This window comes from Hippopotamus amphibius, chromosome 3 (genome assembly GCF_030028045.1).
Source record: "Hippopotamus amphibius kiboko isolate mHipAmp2 chromosome 3, mHipAmp2.hap2, whole genome shotgun sequence".
Lineage (NCBI taxonomy): Eukaryota > Metazoa > Chordata > Mammalia > Artiodactyla > Hippopotamidae > Hippopotamus > Hippopotamus amphibius.
Window position 1 is genome coordinate 21,286,207 of NC_080188.1, and position 18,724 is coordinate 21,304,930.

Genomic DNA, 18,724 nt, shown 5'->3' on the forward strand with positions numbered 1-18,724 from the left:
AAAAATGCCTGAAAAAGAATTTAGAGTAATGATAGTGAAAATGATACAAAATCTCGATAACAAAATAGAGAAAGTACAAGAAACAGTTCATAAGAACTCAGAAAAACAAACAGCAATGGATAACAAAATAACTGAAATTAAAAATACTCTAGATGCTATAACCAGCAGAATGACTGAGGCAGAAGAATGGATAAGAGAGTTGGAAGATAGAACGGGGGAAATAAATGCCACAGAGCAGGAAAAAGAAAAAAGAATAAAAAGAATAGAAGACAGTCTCAGAGACCTCAGTGATAACATTAAGCATACCAACATTCAAATTATAGGCATCCCAGAAGAAGAAGAAAACAAGGAAGGGTCTGAGAAATACTCGAAGAGGTTATAGTGGAAAACTTCCCCAACATGGGAAAGGAAATAACCAAGTCCAAGAAGCACAGAGAGTCTCATACAGAATAAACCCAAGGAAAAATACACCAAGACACATATTAATCAAACTAACGACAATTAAACACAAAGAAAAAATATTAAAAGCAGCAAGAGAAAAGCAACAAACAACATATAAGGGAAAATGCATAAGGATAACAGCTGACCTTTCTACAGAAACTCTGCAGGCCAGAAGGGAATGGCAGGATATACTGAAAGTCGTGAAAGAGAAAAACCTACAGCCAAGAATACTCTACCCAGCAAGAATCTCATTCAGATTTGAGGCAGAAATCAAAAGCTTTCCAGACAAGCAAAAGTTAAGAGAATTCAGCACCACCAAACCAGCCTTACAACAAGTGCTAAAGGAACTTCTCTAAGTAGGACACACAAGAAAAGGAAAACACCTACAAATACAAACCCAAAACAATCAAGAAAATGGTAATTGGAACACACATGTCAATAATCACTTTAAATGTAAATGGATTAAATGCTCCAACCAAAAGACAAAGACTGGCTGAATGGATACAAAAACAAGACCCTTCTATATGCTGCCTACAAGAAACCCACTTCAGACCAAGGGAGACATATAGACTGAAAGGAAAGGGATGGAAAAAGATATTCCATGCAAATGGAAGTCAAAAGAAAGCTGGAGTAGCAATCCTCATATCAGACAAATTAGACTTGAAAGTAAAGACTATTAAAAGAGACAAGGAAGGACACTACATAATGATCAAGGGATGCATTCAAGAAGAACATAGCACAATGGTAAATATCTATGCCCCCAATATAGGAGCACCTCAATACATAAGGCAAATGCTAACAGCTATAAAAGGGGACATCGACAGTAACACAATAATAGTGGGAGACTTGAACACCCCACTTACATCAATGGACAGATCATGCAAACAGAAAATAAATAAAGACACACAAGCTTTAAATGACACAGACCATCTCGACTTAATTGATATTTATAGGACATTCCATCCAAAAACAACTGAATACACTTTCTTCTCAAGTGCACACGGAACATTTTCCAGGATAGATCACAGCTTGGGTCACAAATCAAACCTCAGCAAATTCAAGAAAACTGAGATCATATCAAGCATCTTCTCAGACCACAATGCCATGAGACTAGATATCAATTACAGGAAAAAAACTGCAAAAAATACAAACACATGGAGGCTAAACAATTCACTCTTAAACAACCAAGGAATCACTAAAGAAATCAAAGAGGAAATAAAAAAATATCTAGAAACAAATGACAACGAAAACACAAGAACCCAAAACCTATAGGACGCAGCAAAAGCAGTTCTAAGAGGGAAGTTTATAGCAATACAGTCCTACCTTAAGAAACAAGAAAATTATCGAGTGAACAACCTAACCTTACACCTAAAACAATTAGAAAAAGAAGAACAAAGAAACCCCAAAGTGAGCAGAAGGAAAGAAATCATAAAGATCAGAGCAGAAATAAATGAAAAACAAAGGAAGGAAGCAATAGCAAAAATTAACAAAACTAAAAGCTGGTTCTTTGAGAAGATTAACAAAATTGATAAACCATTAGCCAGACTCATCAAGAAAAAGAGGGAGAAGATGCAAATCAACAGAATTAGAAATGAAAAAGGAGAAGTAACAACAGACACCTCAGAAATACAAAAGATCATGAGAGACTACTGCAAGCAAATATATGCCAATAAATTGGATAACCTGGAAGAAATGGATAAAGTCTTAGAAAAATACAATCTTCCAAGACTGAACCAGGAAGAAATAGAAACTATGAACAGACCAATCACAAGTACGGAAACTGAGGCAGTGATTAAAAATCTCCCAACACACAAAAGCCCAGGACCAGATGGATTCACAGAAGAATTGTATCAAACATTTAGAGAAGAGCTAACACCTATCCTTCTCAAACTCTTTCAAAATATTGCAGAAGGAGGAACACTCCCAAACTCATTCTTCGAGGCCACCATCACCCAGATACCAAAACCAGGCAAAGATGTCACAAAAAAAGAACATTACAGACCAATATCACTGATGAATATAGACGCAAAAATCCTCAACAAAATACTAGCTAAGAGACTCCAACAGCACATTAAAAAGATCATACACCATGATCAAGTGGGGTTTATCCCTGGGATGCAAGGATTCTTCAATATATGCAAATCAATCAATGTGATACATCATATCAACAAATTGAAGGATAAAAACCATATGATCCTCTCAATAGATGCAGAAAAAGCTTTTGACAAAGTTCAACATCCATTTATGATAAAAGCTCTCCAGGAAATGGGCATAAAAGGAAATTACCTCCACATAATAAAAGCCATATATGACAAACCAAAAGCCAGCACCATTCTAAATGGGGATAAACTGAAAGAATTCCCTCTAAGAACAGGAACAAGACAAGGGTGTCCACTCTCACCATTATTATTCAACACAGTTTTGGAAGTTTTAGCCACAACAATCAGAGAAGAAAAAGAAATAAAAGGAATCCAAACTGGAAAAGAAGAAGTAAAATTGTCACTCTTTGCAGATGACATGATATTATATATAGAAAACCCTAAAGACTCTACCAGAAAACTGCTCGCACTAATTGATGAGTTTAGTAAAGTAGCAGGATACAAAATTAATGCACAGAAATCTCTTGCATTCCTACACACTAACAACGAAAAAGCAGAAAGAGAAATGAAGGAAACTCTTCCATTCACCATTGCAACAAAAAGAAGAAAATACCTAGGAATAAACCTGCCTAAGGAGGCAAGAGATCTGTATGCAGAAAACTTTAAGACATTGATGAAAGAAATCAAAGACGACACAAACAGATGGAGGGACATACCATGTTCCTGGATTGGAAGAATCAACATCGTGAAAATGACTGTACTACCCAAAGCAATTTACAGATTCAATGCAATCCCAATCAAATTACCAATGGCATTTTCACAGAACTAGAGCAAGAAATCTTACGATTTGTATGGAAACGCAAAAGACCCCGAATAGCCAAAGCAATCTTGAGAAGGAAAAATAGAGTTGGTGGAATCAGGCTTCCTGACTTCAAACTATACTACAAGGCCATAGTGATCAAGACAGTATGGTACTGGCACAAAAACAGAAAGGAAGATCAATGGAATAGAACAGAGAACTCAGAAGTAAGCCCAAACACATATGGGCACCTTATCTTTGACAAAGGAGGCACAAATATGCAATGGAAAAAAGACAGCCTCTTCAATAAGTGGTGCTGGGAAAATTGGACAGCAACATGTAAAAGAATGAAAGTAGAACACTTCCTAACACCATACACAAAAATAAACTCAAAATGGATTAAAAACCTACATGTAAGGCCAGACACTATAAAACTCCTAGAGGAAAACATAGGCAGAACACTCTATGACATCCATCAAAGCAAGATCCTTTTGGACCCACCTCCTAGAATCATGGAAATAAAATCAAGAATGAACAAATGGGACCTCATGAAACTTAAAAGCTTTTGCACAGCAAAAGAAACCATAAACAAGACTAGAAGGCAACCCTCAGAATGGGAAAAAATGGTTGCCTATGAAACAACAGACAAAGGATTAACCTCCAAAATATATAAGCAGCTCATGCAGCTTAATACCAAAAAAGCAAATAACCCAATCCACAAATGGGCGGAAGACGTAAATAGACATTTCTCCAAAGAAGACATACAGATGGCCAACAAACACATGAAAAGATACTCAACATCACTAATCATCTGAGAAATGCAAGTCAAAGCCACAATGAGGTATCACCTCACACCGATCAGAATGGCCATCATCACAAAATCTGGAAACAACAAATGTTGGAGAGGGTATGGAGAAAAGGGAACTCTCCTGCACTGTTGGTGGGAATGTAAGTTGGTACAGCCACTATGGAAAACAATTTGGAGGTTCCTTCAAAAACTACAAATAGAACTACCATATGATCCAGTAATCCCACTACTGGGCATATACCCAAAGAAAACCATAATCCGAAAAGAAACATGTACCATAATGTTTATTGCAGCACTATTTACAATAGCCAGGACATGGAAGCAACCTAAATGCCCATCAACAAATGAATGGATAAAGAAGATGTGGCATATATATACAATGGAATATTACTCAGCTATAAAAAAGGATGAGATGGAGCTATATGCAATGAGGTGGATAGACCTACAGTCTGTCATACAGAGTGAAGTAAGTCAGAAAGAGAAAGACAAATATTGTATGCTAACTGACATATACAGAATCTAAAAATGGTACTGATGAACTCAGTGACAAGACAAGAAAAAGGACGCAGATGCAGAGAATGGACTGGAGAACTCGAGGTTTGGGAGGGGGCGGGGGGTGAAGGGGAAGCTGAGGCAAAGCGAGAGAGTAGCACAGACATATATATACTACCAACTGTAAAACAGATAGCCAGTGGGAAGTTGTTGTATAACAAAGGGAGTTCAACTCGAGGATGGAAGATGCCTTAGAGGACTGGGACGGGGAGTGTGGGGGGGACTCGAGGGAGGGTGGGGGGGGAGTCGAGGGAGGGAGGGAATATGGGGATATGTGTATAAAAACAGATGATTGAACTTGGTGTACTCCGCAAAAAATAATAAATAAAAAATAAAATTAAAAAAAAAAGGGGGGCCCTCAAACGTAGAGTTGAAGTGCTGTCTAATGTTTCTGAGTGCAAGGCTGTGATGTGCTTCAAGGGGAAGATGCGTGTTAGATAAACTTTGTTCAGGCGTGAGTCAAAAGCATTGCTGGCCGTGAATTCAATGTTAACCAACCAACGCTATATATTAAATAAGGCCTCTTAAACAAAAACACACTTAAAATGAGGTTTTGTGATTGGTGATGAAAATGTTGTGACCAGAGACTCTAGGGAACCGAGGTCTGTATTTCCCCTCAGAGTAATGCCTTGCTGATTCAGAGCTCACAGTGACTTTACAGAACAGAACTACTGCGATTAATGAGAATTGACTACATTTTGAGGGTGGGAGAGGTTAATAAGCTCTGGAGTCAAGAGGCTTGGATTCTATCCTGAGGTCTGCCACAGACTTTACCTGTCCAGGCAGCAAGCTCTTTGCCTGAATATTAATTTTTGTTTGGAGTTATGAAGATAAATTAAGATGATAATGTACTTTTTAAGAAGTAGAAGTTCTTTAATAATATCAACAACAAGTATATTTTTTCTGTATTTGGCACTTAGAAAACTTCAAAGTATTTTTAATGTCATAATTATTTTACTTTGGAAGTTATTTTTTAAATTTTATTGAAGTATAGTTGATTTACAATGTTGTGTTAGTTTCAGACATACAGCAGTGATTCATTTATGTGTGTGTGTGTGTGTGTGCGGTTTTTCAGATTCTTTTCCCTTATAGGTTATCACAAAATATTGAGTACAGTTCCCTGTGCTATATAGTAGGTCTTTGTTGGCTATTTTATATATAGTAGTGTCGGAAGTGATTTTTAACTTACCATACAGTATTTTATATTTCTAATACTCATATTTTATCATATTTTAAAATCTCTGAACTTGATGTTCAAAGATAATTATAATGTACAATTATGATTTGCAGTGTTTTTTCTTCTTTCTTAGTGGAACATAAAGTATTGGTGTGTCTTACATTCACTGGGGGCTTAAATTAGATGCAATATGGTATTTTATATCTACCCTCCCTTATGAGTTCTCTTCACCCATGCTGACTGCAAACTTTCTAAATAAATGTGACTACTCTGACCTGACATGTTCTCCATTGAGAAGTTTGCCCATCATTTTTCTTCTTTTAATAACCTCTCAGCTCTTTGTATTCCTGATCCAAATATCTTCCTTTTGTGACTTTTTTCTTTTAACCTATTTTCACTTTCTTTTAAAAAATTTAAACTTTTAAACAGACTTTCTAATTTCTAGTGTAACAATCTAATGCAAAAGAAAATGTGCTAATGCTATTTCCTGGGATAAAATATTTAATTGCCTATATCTGCAAGTAACTCTGGAAAATAAGTTAGAGAGACTTTCTAGAAGCCCCTTGCTTGCATGTAGTTGATAATCAGTGAGACTTTGCTGACTGTTTCACAAATAATACAATAAACAAAGGCCCCCTCAGGTGGTGCCAGAAAGAACATCCCTTCTCAGCCTCTTTCCTTTCTCTTTCTCGGTGAGGGCTGTCACCTTCTTTTCCCCCTTTTATAGCTGCCCAAGTGAAAGCATTTTTTGCTATAGACTAAAAGGTTCATTTCTCTTGAGTTCTCGGTTCAAGAAGTGCTCCCAGGTATGAATGCTTTATTTCAGGAAAAAAAAAGAAACTGGAATCTTAGAGTTGCTCAGCAGCATGACTCTGGAGAGAGAGGGAAATGCCTGAGGAACACTGCCCCGATCCGACCCACGGCAGGTGGCCCCATCATCTTGTTCACCTTATTTCCTCTGCTGACTGCTGCATGCTCCTCTCCCTTTTGTACTCATCCATCTTGGTTGGCTGTAAAAAGAGTGACCCTACAACATAAGGGCAGATTCTAGTAGAAGAAAGCTCCAGGTTCTTCCATGGAAATGTACTGGCCTCTAAGGATAACAGAGGCCAGTACATTGGGAAGCACGGACACTGCTTAGGGAAAATCAATCACAAATCTTGCAGGAAAGTTACTGCTTGCAGAATATTGTTATGTGCAAAACCAGAGTATTACTTGCTGCACTTTTCTTCATATGAGTAAAAATAACAGATCCCCTCTGCCACCACCATGAAAGGTGTAGCTTGTAGAATGCCAAAGTGGATTCCTGGGTGATCACCCACAGTCTAGTTTGTTATTTAGCCAAAGACAGAAGTTGGGAGGTGAGGAGGGCAAGAGTGCAACGCAGTCTCTCTTTGATTCAAGTCTTTCATCTTGAGTGGCACTTTCAACCTGATGCCAATACTAAGGTATCCCTAGGTAATGAATCCAGGAGTTAAGTAATCACAAATACCTAACCTCTCCTGCATTTCACACTATTTTTTTTTCAATTTGTAATTGACAAACTTTTTTTCATCACTATAGTTGAGTTTCAGTATGGATTATTTAAAGCAGTCATGGTTTTCCATGTAGAATGACTACTGGTTCAAGTTCATGGAGGGGACTCTTTACGGTAACAGTGGTGATCATTAGTCTAATTTCAACAAGTGTCATTCAATGTCTGACCACCAAGAGGACTCAAGAAATTGCAGCATTTTCACCTTTCTGGGAGGTAGAGAAGGACAGTGATTAGCGGCAGGCCAGCAATGAGTTATCCCTGACATAGACATTTCACCTGTACAGATTCAGGAAACAGGAGGTGCAGTGAACCCTGAATTTGCTTGTTAAGTTTACCAAGGACAGACGGCTCACCAAATATTTACGATTAGGAATTAGGCAATAACACTCTAGACATTTGTGTCACCTGTCCTTGCACTCTGAAACTCTTATCCACGGTTCTGAATGGCTGATGTAAGGATCTGCAGTTGGCTGACCTCCAGGACACTATGTTCTCCCCTAATGAAAGAGGAGGAGTGAGGATTAAGATGCAACATACCCTTTAGGGGTAAAACTGATAGTTAACATAATTTACGAAACTGTGCAAGTTGTGGAACCCCTGTGTGTTAGCTGCACCCATCTCTCTCTGACTTGGAGAAACCAGTAGCGCTTTGGTTTCACTGCATTCTTCCGGATCCTGCCAGTCTCTCTCCTGCAGTCAGATCCTGCCTGGCAGGGAAAATGCCAAGACTCTGCATCTAATCCCAGGGCTCAAATGCAACAACAGAGAATGGATTCACTTTACCTCTTGCTTCTCTCTCACAATTGCACTCAATCTAATTCCAAAATCTTATGAGCCAGACCTCCGTTTTATTTGGGGAATTCTCTTGAATGAAAGGACAGAAGGAAAATAGATTTCTCATTTGGCAATTCTAATAAACAAGTGGGTAACTTTCTTCAACATTTCCTTCTTTTTACACCAGCTGCCAAACTGGGTGGTGCAAAGACATCATGTTAGGAAAAGAACATAATTTCTATTTCCATTTATGGATCAGCCTTAAAAATTTAAAATGTATTATGTATGCTTGCTTTATTTCGAACATATCAGTATAGTAGTACATGTATGTTAATAACCAATGAATGTGTACATTGGTTGCATACATGCTTGAAAAATTGTAACCAATGAGCTGCATGATTAAAAAGGTCTTGGGACTTCCCTGGTGGTCCAGGGAAGAATCTGCCTTCTAATGCAGGGGATGTGGGTTTGATCCCTGGTCAGGGAACTAAGATTCCACACACTGCCGGGCAACTAAGCCCATGCACCACAACTACTGAGCTCATGCGCCTCCATGAGAGAGCCCGAGTGCCACAAACTACAGAGCCCACATGCTCTGGAGCCCATGTGCCAGAACTAGAGAGAGAAAACCTGCATGCCACAACTAGAGACAAGCCCGTGCGCCCCAGCTAGAGAGAAACCCAAGCAGACTGCTATAACAAAAAGATCCTGCATGCCTCAACAAAGATCCTGTGTGCTACGACTAAGACCTGACGCAGCCAAAAAAACAAAAAAAAGTGGCGGGGGGGGGGGGGGCAGCGGTCCTCAACGTCTTTTACAAGCCACAGACATGCGACAATGACCTCAAAGATATAAGCAAAATCAGCATCTTTCCAAATAGGGGAAAAAATGCCTTTGCAACCCAGAGAAGATCTTGCCATAAAGATGACTTTACTACTCTGCAGATCTAGTCTCTCTGAGAGGTGGTAAATACCTCATGCTGAGCCAGCAACACAACTAGTTTGGTTGACCAGCTTAATAACTGGTCTGTCTTTGAGCTATTCCTTTTAGTTTACAATTGCACATTAACTTTAAGGCGGAGTTTGCATGCTAAAAAGAGACCATGCCTGTTGCAACTTAACAAGAAAGGGAAGAAATGAACGGAATAGAAGAGACCATTTGTTCTCTGAGCCCTGCCTCTGTAGGTATTACTTGATTTTAATTTCTATCAGGGACTAATAAAAGACATATATCAAAGTCATTAAAAATACAAAAGCCAGTTTAAAGGAACAGGGTCACTTTTCGAAGAAAATTCAAGCTCACAGCACCTGGCCTACTTCAATCTCACTGCACTACATCTAGGAATCACCTCTGTGTCAATGGAGACATCTTTTAACGGGACTATAGTCTTCAGGCCTATACCTCAGAAGACTGTGGCTTAAACACAAGTCAAGGATAGTGGCTCATTGTGAAATTTCTGTTTGGCACTGTGCATGCCTGTTTTTCCAATTTTTCTACATCACAGCACAAGCTAACAACAACAAAAAGCCATATATACACACACGCACACACGCATACATGCAGATGAGACATCGGAAAGGAAGAGTTGCAGATGGCTTGCAAGTAACAGGGGAGGGTACCTGGGATGCTCTCTAACTTCCTTCTGAGCTCTTCATTTTCTTGTTGCAGTGAAATCACCTCTTGCTCCAGCTCTTGGCATCGAGGACAGTAGCCCTCCTCTTCCTCTTCCTCTTCCTCCTCAGGCAATGTAGAAGAGGATGGGTGACCGTGGGATTCGGATGTTGCTGGGGAGGTCCAGCCACCTAGTGTGTGCACAGGGGATGCTGACAGAGGATCCACATCCGCCAGGTGGCCATACTCACTGACGGAGGAGGTGTTTGCAGTCGGAAAGCTCCCGGAGAGCAGGTAGTTTTGTAGGGAGTCAGTGAAAACCCTCAAGAAGGCAGAAGTTTGTTGTTTCCTTTGCATATATTGCATTTCTATGTCTACATTGTCTGAGGTCTGACTGTGGACCCCTTTGCCAACAGGACATTGCTCCTGTCTTTCGATGTAACTTGAGCCTTCCTGCTTTACACAAGAAATCATGGATTGAGAATGGCTGGAGTCCAGAAGCTTTCCTCCACAATTTAAGAGGCTAAGGACTCGGCTGCATTGTTGAGCAAAAGCATCCAAAATCATACGGCTCTCTGAAACACACAAGAAGACACATTAGAGACTGACAGCCAAGACAAAGGACAAGTAAGGTCCTCAACCTGGAGTTTAACGTTCAAAAATGTCAAAAACATGGATTTCTACTCTCTGCCACAAACCCAGGTGACATGGTGAATCCACCAGTAATAGGACACATAGCTTCCTCCTGCTCTGCGACAGGAAGATGAACTACCCCCTAACCTGACTCTGGGAAATGGCTGGACTGCGACTGGGGCACCGGATAAAGTCTCCCTCTCTGTGGCATTAACTGGCCTGCACAGGTCTGAACTTACAGCTTTGACTTCATTAATACCCTCACTCTAATGAATCGAGCCAGCCCTGCAGATTCAACTCCTCATTGACAGGAGGGCTTACAGCAATCATTACTTCTATTTCTGGAGTGCCCTCATGCCCTTGCTATTAATCAGCTGATACAATCCCTGCTGAGAGTACGTTGCTCCCAGATGCAAACTGGAGAAGAATGATAAGTCTTTTCGAAGAGCTCACTAAACATCCAAGGTAAAACAAAGAGTGGGCCCAGGAGGCAAATGATGAGGAACCCCAAAGCAAGACTGTGTCAGCCAATATCTGTGTTCACGATTCTTTCTTTTACTCTATCTGCTTACTTAGATTTCTTGTCAAGGCCAATGTTTAGCCTGATCTACAGCGGTGTCATCTGAAAAGCAATAGTGCCTCTTCTTAGGGCTTCTCCCACCAAATCTCTTAAATGGCATGTCCGGAGAGTGCCAGTTAGTTCCCACAAATGTATTCTAAAGCACAATAACTCTCCATCAGTGGAAAGCAAAAAGCAAACAGAAAACAATCAGTTCACTTCAAAAAGAAATAAATAGGGGCTTCCCTGGTGGTGCAGTAGTTAAGAATCTGCCTGCCAATTCACGGGACAAAGGTTCAAGCCCTGGTCCAGGAAGGTCCCACATGCTGCAGAGCAACTGAGCCCGTGTGCCACAACTACTGACCCTGTGTTCTAGAGCTGGAGCTCCACAACAAGAGAAGCCACAGCAATGAGATGCCTGTGCACCGCAACAAGAGGAAGCCACAACCAGAGAAAGCCCATGCGCGCAGAAACAGAGACCCAACACAGCCAAAAATAAAATAAATTTATTAAATAAAATAAAATAAATAAAAATCAGAGATATGAATTAAAAAAAAAAACCTGATAGAAAAATGGATTAAGCATGTGAGAAGACTCACACACAGAAAGAAAGAACCCCCCAACATTGGGAAAATATGACAATGTTGTCAGTCTAAGGATCTTGAAAATTCACCCTAAATGTAAATGTCACAAGAACATTCTCCTCATTCCCGACCACCACCCAGAACGGGCTACCAGAAAGAGATATTTCTTTAGGGTTTATATACAGAGCTATGAGTGCCTCATTTCCTCTCCCCGCTAGGTGGAATAGTGGCAACAAACAAAATACTGTAGATTCTAGATGTCACTATCCTTTGTTTATGACAGAAATGTAACTAACCACTTGCTGTCTCTGGAAATGTTGACTACCTATATTTTATTCTGAGGAAAAAAAAACCTTTAGAAGTGAAAAATGGTGAGATGTTCAAGGGCTTCTATGAGCACAACGAAGCATAATAGTTGTGATTAAGAAACTGATTTCTCTAGAAAACCCAGGATGATGACCAAAGAAACCCACCTGCAGAAAGAAACCTTCACGCAATACCTCACTTTACTCTTTTTTTTTTTTTTTAACTATTCTTCCTGAAGTAACTAAGATATCAGGGGAAGAGGGTACAAGTCTCCTTTTTCAACTATTTAATAACAATATATATAAAGCCCAGAGCATATAGGAAGCACCCCTCACATCTCCCAAATCTATAAAATGCTACCATTCCTAAATCCCTCAGGAAAAATGACAAGTCAGAACACAGAGGCCAGTTCTCTTCAGCTCAGGACAAATTTATAGACTGCATGTTCCATGAATGGACTGGGGTTTGAGGGTCAGCACAATATCTTAAGAAATATTTACTGACTATGTGTGGGGTGTAAATAAAGAATATCTTAGTTTATAAGCATTTGTACTCTTATCCTGAATCCCATGAATATTAGGCACAGGCCTGTTCTTCACACGATTATTTTGAGTGTTGAAGAAAGAACTAGATGCCAGATATAGTTTCCGGCTAGAGCTGATTGATGCGCTGGGAACTTGGCTGAAGTAGCAGCCAAGATAAAGTCTGCTTTCTACCTTGGAGAAAAAGGGATATGGAAATGTGTCTTTCGCACACAGAACACTGGAAGTGATGACGACTCTGCCCCCAGCCAGGTGGAAAGGAAGAACTAATCTCATAATTTAAAGCAAAACTTAATGGAGAAAGACTTCAAATAGTTAGGTATTATATCTTACAGTGACCAAAACCAAATGAACAAGAAAGTAAACGGTTGAACCATACAGTGGAGGAGGTTTAAGATGCTGCATTCTCATTTCTCTACTCCGGGGTTTTTGCTCTTATATTAGTAAAATCAAAGGACAATATTGATTGGGGAATCTCAATTCTAGCACACTAGCAGTTTTCATTCATTTAATCCTATAATCCCATTCTAGACCTGAAGCTGTATTTACTGTTTGCATTTTAATCAGAATAGTACCAATCGATTTACAGCCTATACACCCTTAGCATAACCTCGATGAAAGGAAGAAAATATGAAAGGAAAGGCTAAAACAGAATTGCCTAGAAAGAACTGCTCGACTATATTTGTCCAATGTCCTAAGGAGTTCAGTTGTTTTAATCACATTGATAAATCACATTAGGGTATAGATTTTAAGGGAGAAAAATCTGATGTAGAGACAAGGATGATTTGTTTTCTTAATTGAAAGATAAACTCGTAATATGCTGAGAAAAAATCATGTAATATACTACATTATGAAGATAATGTATTAAAGTGCACTCAGAATATCAGAGAATAGTTACAATCATAAAACTGTTCTTGCCTGCAGTTTTTTCAAATGCTTCATTCTGAATGTGTTCTCAGAACTGATATATGTAAAAATAGCAACTGCAGCCCTTAAAAAGCTGAATTCTCTTCTTTTCAATACCTTATAATATTTGGGTATTATTTTATGTCAATACACTGAAGAGTGTGATGAAAAATATTACTATTATACTTGGTGGAAAACAGCAAATCTTTCCACTTAACACATACTGCAGCCAGCAATACTTCAGCTTTCTAGACAGAATATAATTAGAAACCCAAGTACTGTGCAATGCCCATTATCGCTAAGAAATGGAGAAAAGTTCTGTTTTCACATGAACACAATTGAATGGCCACTGATCCATGACTCTTAATTGAGCAAAGTGTGAACATGTATTTTGAATTTTTTAAAACTTTCTTCTCCCCCTAATCACAGAATGTTCCACTCAAGTGATGGCAAGGAAGCACAAAGTCAACAGTTTACAGGGAGGCTTTAAAACCACCTACTTTAGCCTTAACTTCTCTAAAATTAAACACCATTAAGGTGTTAATAAATCACAATCACAAAGCACCCTAAAATGACCACATCTAATTCATTTTGCTTTACTGTGCAATCTGTCGGGAGATAATATCATGTTACAAATTGTGCCTAGTCTGATTCCAGAATCTGAACCCATGATTATTTTTGTAATTATAAAATTCATTTCAAGAAATTCTTCAGAATTTAAGTGGTTTAATCCATCCTAAATCTGATAAATGAAGAAGAGGGATGGGAACTCAGCAATGAAACACAGGCTCCCTACTTTAACATTCTTCTTTGTAAGTAAAGCTTTGAATAGAATTTGCCCATCACAGCAGATCCCCAAGAGTATTCTCTTTCTATGAAGGAGATCATAGTAGTCAAGATTAGTGGTAACCTTTTGATTTTAGCCCAGCGAAGGGTGAAATATATTAATATTAAAAATGCAGAAGCGGAAAAAATTTTTTGTGACCTATACTACCATGTATCCATATGTTATATCTACCAAAAGGATTTCCAACTAGTTCAAAATAGATGATTTCCTTAAAACATTAATATAACTTCTTTTTATAAGAGGACTTCCTGGCATAGAAAACAGAAGTTAGAAAATGAAAGCATCTTTGGAAGCATCACCCCTGTCTTCAATCAATGAACTACTGTATGTCTTTTAAAAAAAATGCCATCCAATTTTTTTCCTAATGGCAAACATCAACACAGCAAAACAGGATGCAATTTTTCTAAATAAATAAATCAATGATGTGTCAAAAATTAACAGATGAGTTAATATACTCGGTGCTATCAAAACCAGATGGTGCTTCCTAATATTCATCCTGCTCAGTCAATCCCTGAATATTTTCTGGACCATCGGTATATAAAATAGGATGCTGCTATTTGTGATGGCAAACAAAAGCAATCATGCCTGCCAAGCACATACTATAACAGGCAGCATTTCAGCTCTGCTAGACAGAAAGTAATTAGAATGCTTTTAATGTCCAAAAGAATGATGCTGATAGGCTGCCACAGATGTGTAGATTTATGAATATTTATATGGTGGTTTATAGCTGACACTTTTATCAGTTGAAGAAGATAAAATATCTGCCTGACTCAAAAGCTTGACAGTCAGGTTAATAAAATCTCATTAAAGAGAATGACCTATGCAATTATATAGGATTTATTGTAATTCATTTTTGATTGTACTCTGCTTAAAGATGCAATTTCCCATTTCCTGATGCCAAATTTAGGCTGCATATCAAGATCTACGTGGGTTTTAACTCTAAGCCTCCCACAGAGGAAAAATATGCTTTTAGAACCATGGTATATTACCCCTTTTAAGGAAAATTATACTCTTCAGGAGATTTTATAAGAATGTTGAAAAATCTATTTTTAATCATGTATTTCTCCTCTCAATGGTTTATGGCCCTTAATGGCAAATAAGGTTCACTTCAACCCTTTTATCTTTCACTGCATTTTCTCTAGACACTCAGTGATCTCTCTTCCATCTTTGACTCATTTCATCTCATCGATGTTTTGACTATCTTCAGTTTACCGGGTGGCCTGAGACCTTGCAATAACACTGTTGTGAGGGTGCAACAAGCAAATCACCATCCCTACCCCCACCGCACCCAGTATGCGTAAATGGCTGTCTGTGCACCCATGCTTATTGGTTCAAAGTGGAACCACTAGTTTCTCAAAGAGCCAATCAGCTCTTCAGATGCCCATCCCTCTGATGGCCACTCACATCACTGGTGCCTGTTAAGAGATGGCTTTGTCCCCCAATGATTAATAGTATGTCCACAATTCATGTCTAGTACTGTGGTCTTTTTTTTCGGGGGGGGGGGCCTGATCATTTTCCTCACTGCATGCAAGAAACGTACCATCCAATCCCCATCTTTCCAACAAGCACATGGCACCCTGTTCTTGGTGCTATCAAGCCTACCCCTCTATAATCTCTCTTCAAAAAAAAGGGCAGTGTTGAAAATAAAAGGAAATAAATATAGGCATCAAAAAGCTCCCTTTCACTTTTTTAGATTCAGCGATAAGATTTCCACCTGGGGATAGAGACAAACTACACAGGACATTAGAAGAAACACTGAAGGAGGATATTCAGAACAAGGTAAGAAGGAAAAACCACCATCAACAAAAACTCCTTATGGATAAAAGAGTGGGGAAACTGCTAGAGTAGAAGGGACCACGGAAAGGATAGCAAGTGACTGGTGCATAAAGATGAAATACAGGAAAAATAAGCAGGAAAAGCAAAGTTAAAACTATGGATGAAAATGGAAATGAGGGGGCAAATTTATACTGTATTAAAAAAAGGAAAAGCTTGAAAAATAGCAAAGACTCAAAGGAGAAAGCAAGATGAGATTAAAGACTGAACTGGGCGGGTAAAGGGGGTAAAACCCCAATGAACATGGGTGCACGGAACGTTGTGCAAAGCAGAAAGCAAAACATAGACTATGGAAAAAGGACCCAAACTTCTAAACAAGATAAAAAGAAAGGAAGATAAAGCAGAGCTGGGAAAGAAACAAGAAATGAACAAGAAGTATATAAGAAAATCAGACCCCAAACCCAGAAAGCACACAAACCTCACTAAGAAGGGGAGAAAACAGAAGAAAAAAACGAGGAAAATGAAAGTAGGATAGCTAACAATGAATATAAAAGCACAATGGAATATAAACAGAGGAAAAAAAACCACATCTCACAAACAATTAGGACATCCACATAAAAACCCCTCCAACATCTCCAAATCAGTGAGGGATGTGACAGAACAAGTCTTCACTATAACCTGTAATTAGATTTTCTTTCTCAAAACCAATCCTTCATGTGTCAAAATATTGGCAAACAACAGAACATGAGCTTAGGCATCTATAACTCATTTCAAGACAATGCTCCTATTTTCATTAGAAAAAAAAAAAGCCTTGGGTTCCCTGATATGCAGCATTTGGGGGGCTCTAAAGTGCCACAGAAGGCGTGAGCAGGAACTTTTAGCTCTGAGAAGCGGGATAAACGGGGCCGGGCGTCCTCGGGGAGCAGAGAGCACACTTGGGCGCAGGCCCCAGCCTGTGGCCTCTCCACTCGTCTCCCTCCCCGCAGCCGGGCAGGGGAGCCGGCTTTTCCAGGAGTCTCGTACCCTGGGGTGGGTGCGCCCCGAAATGCATTTCTGCGGGACACGGGCCCAGGCGCTCGTGCGGCGCGGAACCCCGCGGTGCGGCTTGCAGCGCCGGGGGGGGGGGGGGGGGGGGAGGGGGCTGTCTCGGGGCTGGGGGGAGGGGCGGAACGTCTCGGTCCCTGAAGTTGCGGCCGCCGGGGCGAGCACCAGTCCCACCCGCGCGGCTGGTGTAGAGGGGCCCCGCGTGTTGTGCACCCACCGGCGGGGACTCGGGGGGGCTGGGGAAAGAGGGGCAGGGAGAGGCAGAGACAGCGCGCGCTCGCACAGAGAAAGGAGAGAAGCAGCCCTAGGGCCAGCCGAGCGACCGCGACACAGTGAGGGAGAAAAAGAGGACCAGAGGGCAAACGAGAAGGAAAGAGGAGGAAAAACAAATGGAGGAGAGAGGAGGGCACAGGGAAGAAGTAGAAGGGAAAAGTGAAGCAGCGGAGGGGGAAGGGAGGGCGTCCCCGAGAGCCGCCGGGGGAGCGCCAGCTTCTCCCGGAGCCGTGGCCACTGCGCCCCTAGGGGGTCCCGCCCCCACTCGCAGCCCGCGCGCGGCCCCCGCCCCGCGCTCCCGGCCGCCGACCGCCAGCGCAGGGGCCCCCGGGCGCCGAGCGGGAGGCGAGCGGCGGAGCCACCTGTTAAGAGGCTCGCGCGCCGTCGGAAGCCCGGGACGCGGCGGCGGCGGCGAGCCTCCAGAAGTTGCCGCCCGCGCCCGGAGGCCTCGGGGTTGCGCTCGGACGCCCCGACTCTCCCTCCGCGGGTTGCGCGCGCCCCCCGCTCTCCCCTCGCGCCCCTCCCGCACGGCCCGGCGCGCCGGAGGCTGTCCGGGGTCCCCGGCTGCTCCTTCCCGGGCCCCACCCCTCCCCCCGGCCGCGGCGGGACGGAAAGTTGCGCCCGAGAGTCGGTACCTGCGCTGAGCTCCAGGCTGGCGCCGTCGCCGCCCGCGCTGCTGCTGCCCGAGGCGGCCGCCGGGCCCGAGCCGTACCTGACGACGGCAGCGAAAGAAGAGGAAGATGAGGCGGCGGGGGCCGCGGGCGGCGCCGCCGTAGTCCTCAGGTGGCCCTGGGACGCGGCGGGCGTGCACGAAGGAGACGACGATGATGCGGCGGCGGCGGCCCGGCCGGGCCCGGCGGGGTAAGAGCTCTGCGCCTGGAACGGCTGCGGCGGCGGCGGCGGCTCGCCGCTGCTGATGGAGACCGCGGCGTGCGGCGCAAAGGGCGGCGGGGGCGGCCGCACGTGCGGCAGCTCCACCAAGGTGGGTCGCTCGTAGCGCTTGGCCAGCGCGGGTCTCTTGCTGGGGAACGTCTTGAGGACGCTGTAGGGACCGCGCTGCTTGTAGATTTTGGGGACGCTGGGCCCCTCCTCCGCCGGCTGCATCTCCTCCTCCATTCTGCGCCCCGGGGCCGGTCGCCGGTCGCACGCCCCCTCCGCGACTGGCGCCGGGCTCCGCGGGTGCCTCTGCCGCCTGCCCGCCGGGCTGCGCGCGTGTGGGAGGGCGGGTGTCTGTGCCGTGGCCGCCGTCGCCGTCGCCGCCGCCTGTCGCGAAGGCTGGCATCGCCGAGCCCCTGCGCGGGGGGCTGCCGCCCGAGCGCTGATTGACAGGCTGCCTCGCCAATGCCTGGAGGGAGAAAGGAGGTAAAGAGCAAGTGTTTAGGGTAATATCTGCTAATGATAATGGGGGCGAGGGCGGGGACTGGCGCCGCCACTGCCGCCCGCGTGGTCGCCCGGCCGG

At 42.4% G+C, this 18,724-nt stretch overlaps 1 protein-coding gene across 1 annotated transcript in view; it reads right to left on the bottom strand.

The window, feature by feature from the left end:
• The window catches only part of BEND4 (BEN domain containing 4), a 34,321-nt gene extending 15,940 nt beyond the window's left edge, over positions 1-18,381 (bottom strand). Inside the window, exons 1-2 of the mRNA XM_057729321.1 lie at positions 17,901-18,381; positions 9,807-10,373 (exon numbers count right to left, since the gene is read on the bottom strand). Coding sequence (XP_057585304.1) covers positions 9,807-10,373; positions 17,901-18,381 — 1,048 coding nt within the window. The remainder of the gene's footprint in view (positions 1-9,806; positions 10,374-17,900) is intronic.
• Between the last annotated feature and the right edge of the window lie 343 nt (positions 18,382-18,724).